The following is a 17,586-nucleotide window of genomic DNA, read 5'->3' as shown; positions in this document are numbered from 1 at the left end:
CCCGCCCCCCAAAAAAAAGGTTTTGAAAGAGGGAGGTGAGTCACTTCTGGGAAGAAAAGGCCTTTGACAGCTCCAAACAGGGACAGAATATTAAACTTTGAAATTTGTGAGATAACTCTGAAAGAACCACCATCTGTAGGTGCTGAGCCAGTCCAAATTGTTCAGATCACAGAGAAACACACAGTTAATTTTTAAACAGCTTTGGTGAGCTATAATTGGCATAAAATGAACCGTGAGTATTTAAAATGTACAATCTGCTAAGTTCTAATACATTTGTACACCTGTGAAACTACCATGGCAAATGAGAATGAATGCATCTATCACCCCCCAAACTTTAGTTCTCAGGAGGCTGAGATCTGAGGATTGAGGTTCAAAGCCAACCCAGGCAGGAAAATCCATGAGACGCTTGCCTCCAATTAACCACAAAAAGCTGGAAGTGGAGCTGTGGCTCAAGAGATATGAATGCCAGCTTTGAGCTTTAAAAAGCTATGGGACAGGGCTGGGAAGATGACTCAGTGGTAGAGTGCTTGCCTCACATGCATGAGGCCCTGGGTTCGATTCCTCAGCACCACATAAGCAGAAAAAGCTGGAAGTGGCACTGTGACTCAAGTGGTAGAGTGCTAGCCTTGAGCTGAAGATCTGAGGGACAGCGCCCAAGCCCAGAGTTCAAGCACCATGACTGGCAAAAGAAAAAAGAAAAAAGCTAAAGGACAGTGCCCAGGTCCTGTGTTCAAGTTTTAGGACTGGCACACACACACACACACACACACACACACACACACACACACACACACACAGCCAAATAAAAGCACCAAGACCTGAGTTCAAGTCCCAGTAGAAGCACAACAGCCTCCTCCCCCTTCAAACCTCCCTCCTCATTTACGCCATGTATTTGCTAGTTGTCAAAGTCTTTAACCAAAACAATAAAGGAATGATTCCAGGCACACTTTTCAACAATTGGTCGCCAAATTGGTAGCCGGGGAATCACAAACAATCCTGTAGCGCCTGCTGGCAATTTTTATTCCATTCATATAAACTTAATGGGGGGGCTGGGAAGGTGGCTCAGTGGTAGAGTGCCTGCCTTGCATGCATGAGGCCCTGGGTTCGATTCCTCAGCACCACATAAGCAGAAAAAGCTGGAAGTGGTGTTGTGGCTCAAGAACTGAGGGACAGTGCTCAGGCCCAGAGTTCAGGCCCCATGACTGACAAAAAACAAAAACAAAAACAAAACTTAATGGGAACCAGGCTCCCTTCAGCCCCTCTGTGTAGCTGGGGTCCTAGGCACTGGGCGGTGAATGCGCCTGTGCCCCAGGACCCTGGGGCCCTGGGATCCTGGGGGGTTAATGCACAGCTCCTGGGCCAGGGCCTGTGCCCAGGAGCCTGGGATCCTAGGCCTGGGGGTTAACGTACGGCTGCTGGGCCAGGGCCAGGGCCTGTGTCCCGGGACCCTGAGGCCCTGGGATCCTAGGTGTTAATGCACCGCGGCTGGACCAGGGCCAGGGCCTGTGCCCGGCCTGGTGCAGCCGCAGTAGCCCGGGTGCAGGGACTCAGGTCTCACACGTCGTAGTTGGGCCAGATGGAAAGGTGAGGCAGGGCCGGAGCAGGGGTTGGGGGAAGGAGGAGAGCGAGGGAGAGACACAAGGGGAGGGCGAAGAGGAAGGGCGCTTCCAATGGAAAGATGGGGACACAAGGAAAACGAGAGTATGCAAATGATATGCAAAGCAGGTGCCGGACCCAGGCCCCGTAGGCGTCCCCTCCCCACCTTCCCCCGCCCCAGGAGGTCGCCCACAGGGAAAGGAATGGGTGTCTCGAGCGCTCCGATGGGCGCTGGCCACCTCCGTGCCTAGCCTCGGGACCGCGAGGATCGCGGAGCCGGACCTAGGCGCGTCTGGGGCGTGGCCTGCTCGGATCCGGGTGCGACTGGGGCGTGGCCCACGGGGAGGAGGGTGTGTCCGGGGCGTGGCCTGGCCGCCAGGGGGCGTGATTTGCGTGGATCCGGGCGTGTCGGGGCGTGGCCAGAGGGCGGGGGCGTGGCTGGCGGCACGTGATGCGCAGCGGGGGTATTAAGCGGCGCACAGCCGCCGGGTCTCGAGCTGGAGCTTCCCCGAGTGCCAGCACCCCCACCGGTCTCCCCGGAGCAGCAGACCGCGAAGGTCACCCGCCCGCCGGCCCCGCCGCACCTCCGCCCGCCCGCCGCGCGCCTCCCGCCTCCCATCCGCGCACGCCGTCCGTCCACTCCCGCCGCAGCCCCGCACGGCCACCGGCACCATGAACCAGATCGAGCCCGGCGTGCAGTACAACTATGTGTACGACGAGGACGAGTACATGATCCAGGAGGAGGAGTGGGACCGCGACCTGCTCCTGGACCCGGCCTGGGAGAAGCAGCAGCGCAAGGTCAGCCGCCCGCCGCGAGTTCGCGCCGGCCCGGGGCGCGCGGGGGGCGGACAGCCGGGAGGGGGCCGCACGGCCAGGGCGCGCGGGGGGGACAGCCAGGGGGCCGCACGGCCAGGGCGCGCGGGGGGACAGCCAGGGGGTCGCACGGCCAGGGCGCGCGGGGGGGACAGCCAGGGGGCCGCACGGCCAGGGCGCGCGGGGGGGACAGCCAGAAGGGCGCACGGCCGGGGCGCGTGGCCCGGGCGCGCGGGGGGCTGTACAGCGGGGGGGGACGCACGATGGAGACGGCGTGAGCCCCGAGTGGAGGGGCGCACGGCCGGGACGCGCCGGGGGATACTCGGAGGGGTGGCGCCTAGTGCAGGCGGCCGGTGCCCCGTGGGGAGGGCGCACGGCTGGGGCAGGAGGGGGTCAGTGGGGGGGGGGCGCACGGACGGGGAGCTCGGGTGGGGAGCAGCCGGAGGGGGGCGCACGGCCGGGGCACAAGAGGGGACAGCCGGGTGGGGGGCGCACGGCGGGGGCGCGCGGGGGAACAGCCGGTGGGGGCGCCTCGTGCAGACAGCCGGAATCTCGTGGGGAGGGCGCACGGCCGGGGCGCACGAGACACGCGCGCGTGCGTGTGTAACACAGTTACCCAAGGAACAGGAGTGTGAGGGGAGGGCTTCCCTGCGCGAGGCCGCAGCCCCCCGACCCCTGAGGCTGTGACCCTGACTGCCGGGCTGGGGACGACCCCGCCCTCCCCTCCCCGACGGTGAGCGTCTCTGGCGCTCCGGGTCGCCCAGCCGCCCTTTTGGGGGGCTTTTCTGCTCTGCGAGGGGCGGCGGGACCCTGGACAGCCGCTGGTCGAGTATCGCGGGTTTCCACACGCTATTTATAGTTCCCTGAGGTCAGCGCCAGGAGGAGCGCGGGGAGGAGGGCGCGGCCGGCCTCGCAGGCCCCCGGCCCGGCCCTCGCGGGGCCCGCTGGAACATTCCGCTGTGGCAAACCCTCTTCTCCATCGTCTTGGCCGAGCCCGCGTTCCACCTGTTCGCTGGACGGTCAGGCAGGACGCACGGACAGGCCAGCCCGAGCTGGGCAGCAGGGTCACGGCAAGGATCCGGCATTCCCCCCCCCCACCTCCGTCCTTCCAGCCTCCAGGAGCGGGGCGCCCCGGCTTTCCCTGGCTCGGGGTCTGGGGGGGGGGTCTTGGGAGGAAGTCTGGAGAGCAACGGTGACCCAATGCGCGAACTTGTGCAAGTTCCTAGGAAACGGCCATATCCCAGGTTGAGCCCTTGGTGGCCAGGAGGAGTGAGGTCTAGTACTTGGATAATCACCCAATAACCAAGCACTACGTTAGACATTTTTACATTGTCTTTAAGTAGTTATACAAAGGAGTTGCCATTTAACAAACGAATGCAGTGCCTCTTGATCCAGGTCACCCTTTCCAACATTCTCACCCAGTCCCCGGCACTACTCTCCTATCAGGATTTCTCTTGTCAACTTTCCTAATACTACCACTTGCCTTTATTATTTCTTTTTTTTTTTTTTAAAAAAAACCAAACCCTATAACTAAGGTGTATTTTGGTCTCCGTTAGTTTCTTAGTACAGCTTTGGCCATCTCTACCTTTCTTAGAAACAAGATGTTGAGGGTGATAGAAGTTGAGTCTATGAAAACTCAACTTTCTTTCAACTTATTGTTCAAACATTTTTACAATTTTTGTTGTAGTTTATTTATTTATTTTTACAGTACTGGGATTTGAACTTAGGACCTTGCACTTGCTAGCTCTACCACTTGAGCCTCTATACCACCCCAAACCTATAAAGGATTGTTTGGAAATGCAAGTCCTGGGAATTTTCCTGTGTCACTTGGATGTGTTTATGCATAGTATGTTCAGTCTGCAAGAAGTTAAAAAGTGACTTTCACTTTTAGCATTGAGTATGTTGCTTTCTTTAAAAAAGAATTCCCTATAAGTTTGGTTATTATATCTTTTCATGGCTTAAAAAAAAACCCTCAAGTCCCATGTCTTCATTCCAAAGATTTTTTTTTCTTATGAGGAACAGTAAAAATTGCTCAAGAATAGGGCAAGTAGATGGCCTATTGTTTCTGGAAGGTTTGACCCCAGAGGTTTCTGTTGATTTTAAAAAAGTAGTTTAATTGTGGGTAGTTTTCCAAGGCCACATTGATATATATATATATATATATATATATATATATATGTATATATATATGTATATATATATACATATATATATGTTGCTGTATTTAATTTTGCTGTATTTGTGTTTGGATACACTGGTTTTGTTGTAGTGGTTTCTAGGTTTGGAATCTCCTCGTAATTGTATTATTATAGTCCTATAGGGCTTGAAGTATTATTTTAGCAAAGAGTCGTACTACCTGATTCCAGTTCAAAATAATGCTGTCAGGTTTAAAGTAAGAACTCCTGTTTTTCTTTTTAGATGGAGAGTTGTAGAGAGGGCGGGGGCGGGGGCAGTGGGTGGGGAGGGAGCCCCAAACTTCATGAGGCTGTGGACCTCATCAGATCAGGGAGAATTCTCTTTCCACTTTTGGTATGGAACCTGCCCCCTTCAGAGGAATCCTAGGGAAGCTGGAGGTCAGAGAGGCCAGGCCTGGGGCCTCTATTTCTGTCCAGTGAGGCACTGCTCGACCGGCAGGGACGGGATGCCATTGTTTCTATTGTGGGCCGCCTTCTCTGCTCTTGCCATTTCAGTGATATGCCGGGCATGCGATCTGTCAACAGATGCTGGTGGCTCTCGATGACGTGGGTAGCGCGCTAATGGATGCAGTGCCTAATTTTACCCACAGTCGAGAGGCCTGGGGACGGTGGTAATCCTGGCCCCCCTGGTGGGGAGTGTCTTCCTGCCAAGGGCCTTGGGAGGAATAAATGGAGTGCTTTTCACGAAAGGTCACTGGGGACTTAGAGAGCGCACCGTCCCATCCCAGAGCCCCTCACGTCCTGGTCCATGCCCACTTCATGGCCATGAACTGTGGAGAATGGCCTAAGGAAGGCTGCTTTTACATCGCACAACCCCCACAGAGGAGACAATCTTCCATCTTGTAACTATTGTAGAAAAAAAGAGGGCGAGGCTGATGCCTGTAGTTAGAACTTTTCCCAGACAGGACATGGTTTGGGGACAGCTAGTTTCAGGTAACCCTGGTATTTCTCCAGGAGGCTGAGAACTTAAGTTTGAACCTCCACCTCCAGGGAGGCCTGGGGGTGGGTAGAAAACCTTGTGGGAATGGCAGTGCCGTGTCCCCCCTCAAGCACGGGGCACTGACCTTATAGGGGGATGGTGCATCCTTTGTTCCCCTCCCTCAAGGTTCCTGACATCCTTCCTCTGTATGTGGCCGTAAACTAACCTATGGAAGTTCCAGGTCTGCTGCTGTCCTGGCCATTTTTATATTTTTGTGCTGGTCCTGGTACTTGAACTCAGGGCCTGAGCACTCAAAGCTAGCACTCGTACCACTTTGAGCCACTGCTCCACTTCCGTGTCCTCTCTGTTTTTATAGATGGATCCCAGCTGACATGTCTGGAAGCATGGGCTGGGGAGCAGCTGCCCACAGGGTGGGGCTTTGACTGAGAACTCAGGGCCCTGCCCCCTGCCCATCTCTTAACTCCCCCGTCCAGAGGACAGCTGCTGGTGGGAACTCCTCCCCCTGGCTGGTGTGACAGTTCTCCCTGGAGGAAAAGAACTAATTGTTAGGACCAATTAACAAGCTAGAGGAATTTCTTGGCTCAACTCTGCTGTTCAGTCCCTAAATCTTTAGTCTCAATTTGTTTATCTTAGAACCAGAGATAAAATTCAACTTCCCTAACAGTGTGGGGCCTTTTCCCCTCAGGGGTCAAATGGCTAAACAATGATTACTATGGGAGGGGTTTTTACTAGCTGTTTAGGGACTGTAAATGTTTGATTATTATCTTTGGGTTTGTTATTTTTAATTAGTAGTCCACACTTTGGACGTGGTGGGGTGGGGGTGGGAGGAAGCTGAAGGACAGGGCTTGGTCCTTAGTGACTCTTTTGTTTTCCTCGGTGGTATACTGTGTGTGGTATACTATTGGGAAAATAAAACCACTGTAGCTACTTTGTTTGGGGCAGTACTTGGATTTTTACACAGAGCCTTGGTTTCAAACCCAGGTCTCTACCGCTTCAGCTTGACTTTAACCATTCTTTTTTGTGTGCTGATACTCGGGCTTGAACTCAAGGCACAAGTGCTGTCCCTGAGCTTCTTTTCCCAAGGCTAGTGTTCTACCACTTGAACCACAGCTCTTCTTCTGGCTTTTTTGGTGCTTCATTGGAGATGAGTGTCATGGGCTTTCTTGCTGCCTGGGCTGTCTATGAACCATGATCCTCACATCCTAGCCTCACTGATTTTAACTACTTTAAGTGTATAATTCAATGGTGTTTTATTGCAACAACCATCATCACTATCCACTATCTACTTATCATTCCCAATGAAACCCTTATCCATCCTATAGTTGTCTTCCATTCTTTTCTCCCCTGATATACTTCTTAAGATTTTCGTACTGAAACATACAGAACTTTAAAAAGAAAATTAAATGCTAGGTGCTTATCTGAAGGATCAAGGGTCCAGAAGGTCGAATAAGGATGAGTTTACCAGGTTCACTGGAATAATGACAATTTCGCTGGGTGTGCAACCTTGTTGCACTAACAAGATGGCTTTGTACCCCACATTTCACAGGATGCTCCCTTTTCCCCTCACAAAGAGATGCGGGAAGAGCACACTCAGAGCAGAGTTAGAAGGTAAGCCACACACAGTTTACCCCCAAAACTTAGCTTCGTATCCTTGGATTGTCTGCTGCTCGTGATGTGTTGGAAGACGTAGGAAATGCAGAAAGCCTTCTGGAAGCTGAAGATGCAGAGTCTGATAGTGAAGCAAGGTGAGAGTGGCCAGACCAGGTGTGGTGAGTGGGTGAGCAGGGCTCTGAGCCCAGGCAGCAAGACCTTCGCAGGCCTTTGGCGCTGGAAGAACTGCACCGACAGTCATGTATCACTTCCGGATTGATCCCAGTGGGAAGGGGCCCATCCAGGGAAGGGAGCCATCAGAGCGGGTGAGAGGACAGGACTGACTGCTCTTCCCTGGTGGCCGCTACACAATCCAGTGGAGCAGATCTTAGCGCCCAGGGCCTCCAGCTGCAGCAGCACTGCTAGCAGTGAACCTCTGGTGTGAAGAACGTGTTTACGTCTAATGGGAGATTGCATCTAGCTAGGCAGCAAAATAGGAATACCATGCACCCTGGTGAGCGCAGGAGAGTCCTGCGTGTTTAGAGGGAAAGTTCTTCCTGAGAGAGAGGGGCGCCCAGGAAACCTCTGCGCCCACCTCTGTTATAAATACACACCTGTTTTGCCCTGAAGGGTCCCAGGGGCGGCGCTTGAGGTGCAATCACGCCTTGTCTCTTTGTATCCTGTCTCGGGTGGGTTCAGAGGCCTCGCCGGTATAGCCAGATTTCACCACGTAAGAGACGTGAGCCCCTGAATAAGGTTTTGTCTACGTGTGGGAGGAAGACTAGAACTCTGCGCTGGGAGCCATCATTAAAGCAGTGGCAGAAAGCTGTCAGCCAGCCCTGCACCTCTGCAGCTGCAGACGCCCACGGGTGAGGCGTGGGTTGGCGTGGGCAGCCGCCTCCGGCAGGGGTGTGGGAACAAGATCGGGGCTCCATTGGAGGACAGTCAGAACTCTGCCATGTTTCCCTGGGAACAAGAGTGATTCTTCCAGAAAGAACAGAAGCCGAGGCTGGGGGGTTGGGTAGGGAGAGGAAGCAGGGTAAATGCAAGGGTAGACAATACCCAAGGAAGGAAAAATCACAAGTGCCAGGCTCGGGCCTTGATGGAGGAGTTGGAGGAAAGTTCTGTACACACACACACACACACACACACACACACACACACACACACACACACACACACACACACACACACACACACACACACACACACACACACACACACACACACACACACACACACACACAGAGTTTTCTAGGCTCCTCTACAGTGTTGAGGAGCCACCTCATGAACACAAGCTGTTTTTGAATAAATGATTGTGAAGGAATGATTGTTCATGTCTTCATTCATCTGACAATCTGTCGTGATGGTCCCTTAAACTCTGGGGAGGTCCAGCTCCCTGTCTTTTAGGGAGCTTGTAGCCTCTTTCAGAAGACAGGACCGGTCCCCCAGAAATACAGATGAGCCCCTTCCCCAATTCAGGTAGGAAAAGGTCAGGGGCGTCATCAAGTCCCTCTCCCACAGGGTTCCCTGTCAGGAAGTGTGCACACATTGGTCCTCAGAGAGGCCCTTCTCCCACATCGTGGCCCGCCATGCCCCCCTTTCTCTGTTCCTCCCGAATGCCATCTGCCTTCCCTGTCCCCGTCAGGTTGGAGCCATCCTCCTTCCTCCCCTCTCCTGCCCTTCCAGCCTTTTCCTATGATGCTGGCAAGAATGGTCTAGAAAAGACACAAGTTTGGTTGAAGTATTTCCTTCTTCCTTCCTCCAGGAGGAAGTTCAGACTCTCAGAGATGGGAGTGTGCGGTCAGGCAGTGTGAGGTCAGGCTCGAGGCCGGTTCAGAGTTCCCCTCCTAGGAGCTGTTCTGCGGTCCCAACCTGTCCACAGCCCTTCACTGAGGCCTGTGAGGCCTACCTCATAGACCTGCTGTTCCTTTCCTATTCCTAAGCAGTTTATGCACAGGAGCACCGCCCCCCCCCACACACCATATCCCACTGTCCCTCATTTGACCGTCAAAGAGAACGTGCTCACAGTTGGTTGGATGGATGGTGAAGTTATGAATCATTTCTTCTAAAAAAAAAAAAAAAAAGCAATTTGTTTTTTTAATGAAAAGATTTAAAACATTTTTATAGTTTCTGTAAACTCCTTGAGCTATAAATGTGTTCATTCCAACTATATTTATTGCATAATGCTTTTTAAAAATGTATTTTTTAAATTTCTCAAATCTCCAAAGGCAATAGAGTACTCTGCCTGGATTCTTGTTTCAAACTGAGCCTTTAGAGACAAGCTGCTCATATTTTTCAAAACTTGGAATTCACAGCTTTTAGAATCGGAAAAAAATCATCCCTCAGCAATCTTTAGTCAGAAAGTTCTAGTTACCTCAGTTTGATTTGAAATGGCCTCTTCCCCCTCTACCCATTTGAAGCAAATCCCAAGTCTGTGATTCAGAAAAAAACATACATTTGAATTTTTGGCTTGGTGTAGAAAACACAGGAACAACTTGAAGGTGCTTTACAGTCCTGGGGTTGGAAAATAGAAAGTGGAGGCCAGGAAGGGTATTGAATGTTTGCCGGTGTGGGGCAGAATAGGCACACGCCATGGTGGTGCCGAAGCCTACATCTATCTCAGAATTAGTGTGTCTGTGATCTGTCCTTTCTCTATGCTGTTGCCAAGAAGTCCATGTGTTCACGTCTCATCTACACAGATGACCCACCAGCCAAGACTGAGTCTGTAAGGACTCAGAAGGCATGACAGTTGGGATTAGCAAGCCTTTTCAGCACTAGCACAAACCTTAGCACAATCTTAGTGCTTGTGAGACCTACACAGAAAAAGAGGTGAATGTGAGATTGTTTGGGACATTGGGAACAATATTCAATGTGTAACAATGATTGGGTTTTGCACCAAAGGCTGTAACAGGAATTGCAAAGGCAAATCAAGAAATCCTGTCTTTGAGAGTTATAAGGAGTCTTTAGTTTACATCATGATGGCCAACCAAGATGTGAACGTAATGATTATCTAAAGCTAGGTGGATGGGTGGTTCTTTGTCAGGGTTTTTGAGATGTTTCATTTGAGTTAGGCAGAGCCATGTGAAATGATCTTCATTGACTGTTTTGACCAACACAACACCAACTTTTTTTTTTGGGGGGGGTGCTCGTCCTAAAGCTTGAATTCAGAGCCAGGGTGCTGTCCCTGAGCCTTTCATTCATGGCTCATACTCTGGCTTTAAAAAAAACAAACACGTTAATTACAGGTAAGAATCTGGCAGGCTTTCCTTCCTCACTGGCTTTGAACCTCAGTCCTCACCTCTCAGTCTCCTGAGTAACTAGCATTACAGGCGTGAGCCACTGGGTGCAGGCAATTTCTTGTGTTCCAACCCAAGGAAACCAATTTGGCTCAGAAGTCCGCTGGATTCAAAGTCTTCCAACAAGACCATGAAATACAACTAAGTTCTAATCATGTCTAGCCTTCGATGTCCACTTGGAGGGAGCAAGGGAACTGTTGGGGTTTTTTGGAAGATAAAAAGGGTGGGATTTAGGTTGAAGGCTTGAAATCCAAATGGAAGTACCCCAAGACTAAGGTACAGGAAGGCAATCAGGCAGAGGTTAACACCTAGGGAGGGAAAACGGGAAGAAGATTTGCAGGGATGGACAAGGCTGGGCCAAGAAGAGAGTCTAGAGGAAGTAGCCGCCATGGAATATAGGCTCCTTGCTTTTCTGATGAAAACACGTGTGTCATAGACAACTTGAGCTGTTAAGATACCTGTGATTTTTCCCTCCTCCTCCTCCTCCTCCTCCTCCTCCTCCTCCTCCTCCTCCTCCTCCTCCTCCTCCTCCTCCTCCTCCTCCTCCTTTTCTTCTTCTTGTCAGTTGTGGGGCTTGAACTTGGGGCCTGGACACTGTCCCTGAGCTTTCTTCACTCAAGGTTAATGTTCTAGTACTTTAGCCACAGCTTCTGACTTTTTTGGTGGTTAACTGGAGATAAGGGTCTCACAGACTTTTCCTGCATTGGCTGGCTTTGAACCATGATCCTAAGATCTCAGCCTCCTGAGTAGCTAGGATGACAGGCATGAGTTTCTGGTATCAGCCCTCCCTTTGTCCTTTTCTGTTAGATTTTTTTCACGGAGGACTCTTTCCCCTGAGCAGCAACATGTTAAGGAATTCCAACCAGACAGTGAAGTGGTATTTTAATGAATAAAAATTTTTTTTTGCCAGTGGGTTTAAAAAAGGTGTGTGTAGGAAGGGATTTTGGCATATCATTCCTGGTATTCCACACTCTTCACGGAATAAAGCAGAGGAGCAGCTGTTACTGAGTAAGAGTGCTGCCTGGCATGATTTAAACTGTCTGTGCAATCCGGCCTCTACAGTAGTCAAGAAAGCTGAGCTTTGGTGTCTTCATTTAGGAAGGTGTAGCTAGCAAATGCTCCCAAGATTTTGTCTAAATGGTGAAAATACCATTCCATCTCACAGTTGCAACTTTCTAGAAGACTAGAGATACCAAGGATTTGATTGCTCCTAGCCGCTGAATCCACGCTGCTTTTACGGCTCTACTGAGCCGTGTGGTCCACATGGGAGCAAAGCCTGGCATTCAGGGGGCCCACGTGTTGCTTCACTTCCAGTGCCTCTGCCCCACCTGCAGGGCCTGTGCGCCGAAGGATGTGGGAAACTGGGAGTGTCTGATAGGAATGACATCTCTGAATCTTCAAGCAGGGAACATATTGACTTGAGGAACAGCTCCAGCCAGATCTTTGTCCAACAGAACAGAGTGGGAGGAAAGGAGCACAGGAAAAGCCACGCAGCCTCTTGGAGCCTTAGGGAAAGACATCTGCCAGGAGCCCGGAAATAAGTTCCAAGTGCCCAGCGTGATCTGAAAGAGGCCAGAGGTCAGGAGGTCATGGCTGGGCATGGAGACATGGAGATCCCCAGGGATGGAGTGGAAGGAGAAGCTGGCACAGGCCGGGAAAACACTCCTCATTATGGAGCACTACAGTGAGAATATAATGTATTCTTTAAAAAAAAAATTTTTTTTTCTGGGTCCAGTTGTGGGGCCTGAACTTTGGGCCTGGGTGCTGTCCCTCAGCTCTTCAGCTCAAGGCTAGCGCTCTACCATTTGAGCCACAGCACCACGTCCGCCTTTTTCTGCTTATGTAGTGCTGAGGAATTGAACCCAGGGCCTCATGCATGCAAGGCAAGCGCTCTACTACTGAGCCACCTTCCCAGCCCCTATAATGTATTCTTCTGGAGCCTTCTCTGGCTGATTCTTCCCTTGGCTGAGGAGGAATCCAGTCCTGGTTTGGGGGTGTCAGAGTCTGAGAGGAAAAGTAGTCTTTGTGGTGCCAAGTGCTTCTTGGGAGACACTAGGAAGTGGTTAGCTGTCATCCCCTGTCCAGAGGCCCTGGCTCCTTCCTGACACCCCCCACGTCCTGCTGGCTTCTTCCTCTTCCACCTGCACCCCTACATTTCCCCAATCCTCATGCCCTTCATAGTTTTTTTTTTTTTTTGTCAGTCATGGGTCTTGAACTCTGGTCCTGGGTGCTGTCCCTCAGCTCTTCAGCTCAAGATGAGTACTGTACTGCTTGAGCCACACTGCCACTTCTGGTTTTCTAGTGGTTTATTGGAGATAAGAGTCTCACAGACTTTCCTGCCCGGGCTGGCTTTGAACTGTGATCCTTAGATCTCAGCCTCCTGAGTAGCTAGGATTAACAGGCATGAGCCACCGACACCTGGCTGCCCTTCATATTTTATATTGTGTTTTATATTTTCTTTTTTTTTGTCGGCCGTGGGGCTTGAACTCTGGGCCTGGGCGCTGTCCCTCAGCTCTTCAGCTCCAGGCGAGCGCTCTACCACTTGAGCTACCGCGCCACTTCCGGTTTTCTGGTGGTTTATTGGAGATCGGAGTCTCACGGTCTCTCCTGCCCGGGTTGGCTTTGAACCGCGATCCTCAGATCTCAGCCTCCTGAGTAGCTAGGATTACAGGCGTGAGCCACCAGCACCCGGCTTGTGTTTTATATTTTCATTCCTGGAAAAGCAAATGTTCCTGAGACTTGCTTTTAGGCACGGCCAAGGTCATTCTACTTACTTATTTAGTAGTACTGAGACTTGAACCCAAGGCCTTGAGATTGCTAGGCAGGCACTCAGGATCACTGCAGCCTTTCCCTCAGCCCTCATGCCCTGTTTGTATTTTTGGTTTTGAAACAGACAGGGCCTCACTAATTTTGCCCAGGCCAGCCTCAGATTCTCAGCCTTCCTGCCTCCAGCCCCGAAGTACCCGGGTTACAAGTGTGTACACCTTCACCATGAAGGCCATTCTAAAGGTGACACTTCTGAACCAGTGGCCCTGGGGTCTAATTCTGGATAATTTCAGATTCCTATGGAGCAGAAGATGGAGCTGTGGTAAGAACACATTTGGGTCTGGGCACCTGTAAACCAGCTCCTCCGAAGTCTGAGATCTGAGGTTCAAAACCACCCAAAGCAGAAAAGTTCACAAGACTCTCATCTCCAATCGACTACTAAAAAGCCACAAGTGGAGGTGTGGCTCAAGTGGTAGAGTGCCAGCCTTGAGTCAAAAACCTAAGCAAGAGCAAAAGGATTTGAAAACAGTAAATAAAAGCACGTGGGCAGAGGCCAGACCTTTTAACACCTCTAGATAAAGGCCAGCCTTACCCACAGGAAGTGGCACTTCTGTTGGATGTGAAAAGGAATAGTTCCCTGGTGCTTTGAACTCCTCTTGTAACAGGGCTCCTCTCCTAGCATCTTCGGTGTGAATACTTTGAGCGGGGAACTCAGGTGGTGTCAGATGAGGCCAGCATCTGAGGACGTTGAATTTGATACTTGGTGTCTTTGTTTCCCCCGCCACCCCCAAGGGCAGCCAGAGGGCCGAGCGGAGTGGACATGGAAGGCTACAGTAAAGGTTATTTTCAGGGTGGGTTGAGCTTTGGAGCATTTTACTCATGGATTAGGCCTTTGCCCTCTCCCATACCTGTGTTTTCCCACAAAAGAGATGGCAGGCTGCATGCCTCGCTAGGCCAGCTTTTGTCTCCCAAGAGCCCTTCTTTCCCCAAAAGATGGCCGATTGGGTGAGGAGAAGGTGGCCTCGTGACCATGGTGAGCAGCTCCCCGCTCCGACCCCCGCTCCCAGGAAGGGAAGCGAAGCGTGTGCTCACTGCAGTGTCCCCAGATCTCACGTCCAGCTTTGCTCAGGACAACCCCGTGGTGGCTCTTGTCCCAGAGGATTATAAATAGCACCTCCTTTGCCTGTCAGAAGTGGACCAGTTCAGAGCATGAACTGTGGCCGTCCTGTCCCAAGGAGGCTCCCAGGCAGCCTTGTCGGCAAGGTCATCATGTGCTTTTAAAAGTACAGGCCTGTTTCTGAACTGGAGAATTATAAACCATGGCTCAAGTGGTAGGGTGCTTGGCGAGCAAACTTGAGGTTCTGAGTTCAGGCCCTGTACCAGAGGGGGGGGTAATTTGGTGTTTATTACCTCATTACCAAAGTCAGGTCTCTAGACTTGTTCTTCTAACAATTTTAGGTCTCATATCAAAATTGTAATTTTTCTTTCCTTTGACAGTACTAGGATTTGAACTCAGAACCTCATGCTTGCTAGGTAGGCACTTGGCCACTTGAGTCCCTAAGCTATTTTGGCTCTAATTATTATTCAAATAGGTTCTTGTATTTCTGCCTAGAGTCAGTCTCCAACTGTAGTTCTCTTACCTACCTACCTAGAGAGTGGCAGGAATGACATAGACGTGCTACACACTCTGTGTTCCTGTAAGAATTTGTCCATTCAGACATCTGAAGAGCCGGCGAGAGTGTTTGTAGTCTGATGGACCAGGCCTGGCCAGCACTGTGCTTGTGTCCCTGCGCAGACAGGCTGGGCTACCCCTGTTTCAGTCTTCCAAGCACTTGGTTGAGAAGCAGGAGAAGCTCTCAAGAGTGCGTGGTGTGGCGGGCGCTGGTGGCTCACGCCTGTAATCCTAGCTACTCAGGAGGCTGAGATCTGAGAATCGCGGTTCAAAGCCAGCCCGAGGAGGAAAGACTGTGAGACTCCTATCTCTAATAAACCACTAGAAAACCGAAAGTGGCGCTGTAGCTCAAGTGGTAGAGCGCTCGCCTTGAGCTGAAGAGCTGAGGGACAGCGCCCAGGCCCAGAGTTCAAGCCCCATGACTGACAAAAAAAAAAAAAAAAAAGAGTGTCTGGTGTGTGGCAGTGGCTGTGGCTAGAACTGACATCTATCTGGGCGCTCAGGCCGGAAGGCTGCAGGGACTTTTTTCTATGGTGCCAGGGCTCAGGCAGGTGGCACCTTCTCCATTGGGGTTTGAAGTGTGATCTTGGAGTAGATATTTCCATGGAAAGCTGAAAAAAATTTAGAAGTAACACCTCATTGAGTGATGAACCCCAAGAAGCTGAGGGCGGTAGACTCTACGCAGCTTGCATAGTCTCTCCCCAATGCAGGAAATCCAGCTGGTGTAATTGTAGATAATCAAGGAAGGACATGATTATTATTACCAGTAATACATTTAAAACAGTAGTTGTGAATCTTGGCTAACGGATTTTATATTTTTATATACTTTGCTGTATGGTTTACCCCCACAGATCGTGCGCGCGCGTGTGCACATGCACGTGCATGTGCTGATACTGGAGCTTGAACTTGGTGCCTCGCTCTCTTCATTGGCTTTCCCCCCAAGGCTGGTGTTGTACTACTTGGGCCACACTTCCACTTCCAGTTTATTTTGCTGGATAATTGGCGATAAGCGTCTTGCAGTCTTTCCTGCCCAGGTTGCCTTTGCTTCGCAGTCCTCAGATCTCAGCGTGCCGAGTAGCTGGGGTTCCAGGTGTGACCCTCCGCACTTGGAACGCTAGCTGCTTTTCATAGGTACAGAAGCTAGGGCCTCACGCATGGACTGTATCCCCAGCCCCCTGCTTTTCTTTCTTTTTGTAAAAAAAACGAGTCTTGCTGTATAGCCCAGACTGTCCTCAAACTGTCAATCCTCTTGCCTTTGCCTCCCAAGCTCCGGATTGCAGGTGCTCCCCGCTCCAAAGTACTTCTTAAAAACATAGTTTAAGAAAGGATCATATAAAGATCGATTACATATTCTTTGTTGAATATACAGATAAGAAAAAAAATTAAACTCACAGCCCAGAGGAAACTAGAATCATGGTGCCCACCAGATTGCTTTAGGCTTCATTCCAGAAGCTTGCATTCTCGTAGAGTAGGCCATCACTGTTAATGGGACAGAGTAGCTCGTGGTCCAGGGACATTGGTCCTGTTCAGTGGGGAGCCCTGGCATGGAATCAGGAGCCCCACACACCCCACTTTCCTGCATTCTCTCCATGTGTAGGGTGTGTGTGTGTGTGTGTGTGTGTGTCCTGTGTTCTCTCCATGTGTAGGGTGTGTGTGTGTGTGTGTGTGTGTGTGTGTGTGTGTGTATGTATGTGTGTGTTCTGGAGTGTGCGTCCTCCCAAGCCCGCGTCTGCGCTCCTCTGTGGAGACAACCCTCTATTTGGGTCCCTGAAAATAGTAACAGTATGGTGAACTTGAACTAAAGAATGTTTATTTTGCTGTCTGTGGGGTGCAAGCTGCTTCCTCAGTTGCCGGATGGGCTGATGGGGCGCAGCATGGGCGTGCTTTTATTGAAGCTTAAACCCACCCGCGGGAAAGGAATGGGGGAAACACAGGATCCACTGTTGCTGGTGCTGCTGCCGCTGCCGCCGCCACCAAACACTAAGCAACAGTTGGGTGCGCATAGTCGCCCCTGCTCCTAGGGAACAGGTGATTTGGGGAGGTACAGGATCGATTGTACAGAGAGCCGCCCCTGGGGAGCCTCAATGGGACAGTCCCCACAAGAATCAGCCACGTTCGTGAGAGAGGCAGGTATAACCGCACTGAACGCCCAGCTGAGGCTTCCTGCAGCGTTAAGCTCTGAGTACCTTCCAGGCGATTCTCCAAGCTCACTGCCCTGGAGATCTGATTTAACTTACTGGTGGGAAACCTAGTGGCACCTTGCAGTCATCCAGAGCGCATCCCTGTGGAGGACGTGTCAGGTGACTGGACTTGCAGAGCTGGAGAAGGGGCGTGGCATGGAGGGGTGGCTGCAGACAAGGCTCCGCTTCCCATCAGGGCCCAGGGCCTCCCCTGTTCCACGCCGCCTCTACCTCCTCATTCCATGGCTGTGATTTTGTTCTGTCCTCCTGGACGTTTTGCGGGGAGGATTCCACATAGCAGAGAGGCCAGGCCTTGTTTGGGCTAGATTTGGCTTCCATGAAAACCCTGGGGAATCTTTTTTTTTGGTCTTGCCATGTAGCCGTGGAGTTTAGTCCCTTCCTTTCTGTCTTCTGCACAGCCTGGCCTGGAAGCTTGACTGAATCTGTGGCTGAGATCTTTTTCTGATGAGAGCCAGGTGGGGGGCAGGGGGGACGCCTGTCTTCTTGAGCGCTGAGACCCATCTTGAACCTGCCA

General features: G+C 51.5%; 1 protein-coding gene across 1 annotated transcript in view; it reads left to right on the top strand.

Annotated features, from left to right (window-relative positions):
• The first annotated feature begins 2,104 nt into the window (after positions 1-2,104).
• The window catches only part of Actn2 (actinin alpha 2), a 52,849-nt gene continuing 37,367 nt past the window's right edge, over positions 2,105-17,586 (top strand). The window contains exon 1 of the mRNA XM_069990609.1: positions 2,105-2,394. Within this exon, the coding sequence (XP_069846710.1) occupies positions 2,269-2,394 (126 nt within the window). The 5' untranslated portion in view covers positions 2,105-2,268. The remainder of the gene's footprint in view (positions 2,395-17,586) is intronic.

Source organism: Dipodomys merriami, unplaced genomic scaffold (assembly GCF_024711535.1).
Source record: "Dipodomys merriami isolate MVZ:Mamm:240054 unplaced genomic scaffold, mDipMer1.0.p SCAF_4, whole genome shotgun sequence".
NCBI classification, from domain to species: Eukaryota; Metazoa; Chordata; class Mammalia; order Rodentia; family Heteromyidae; genus Dipodomys; species Dipodomys merriami.
The sequence above is the reverse complement of the archived record's forward strand: the minus strand, read 5'-3'. Positions and strand labels throughout refer to the sequence as shown.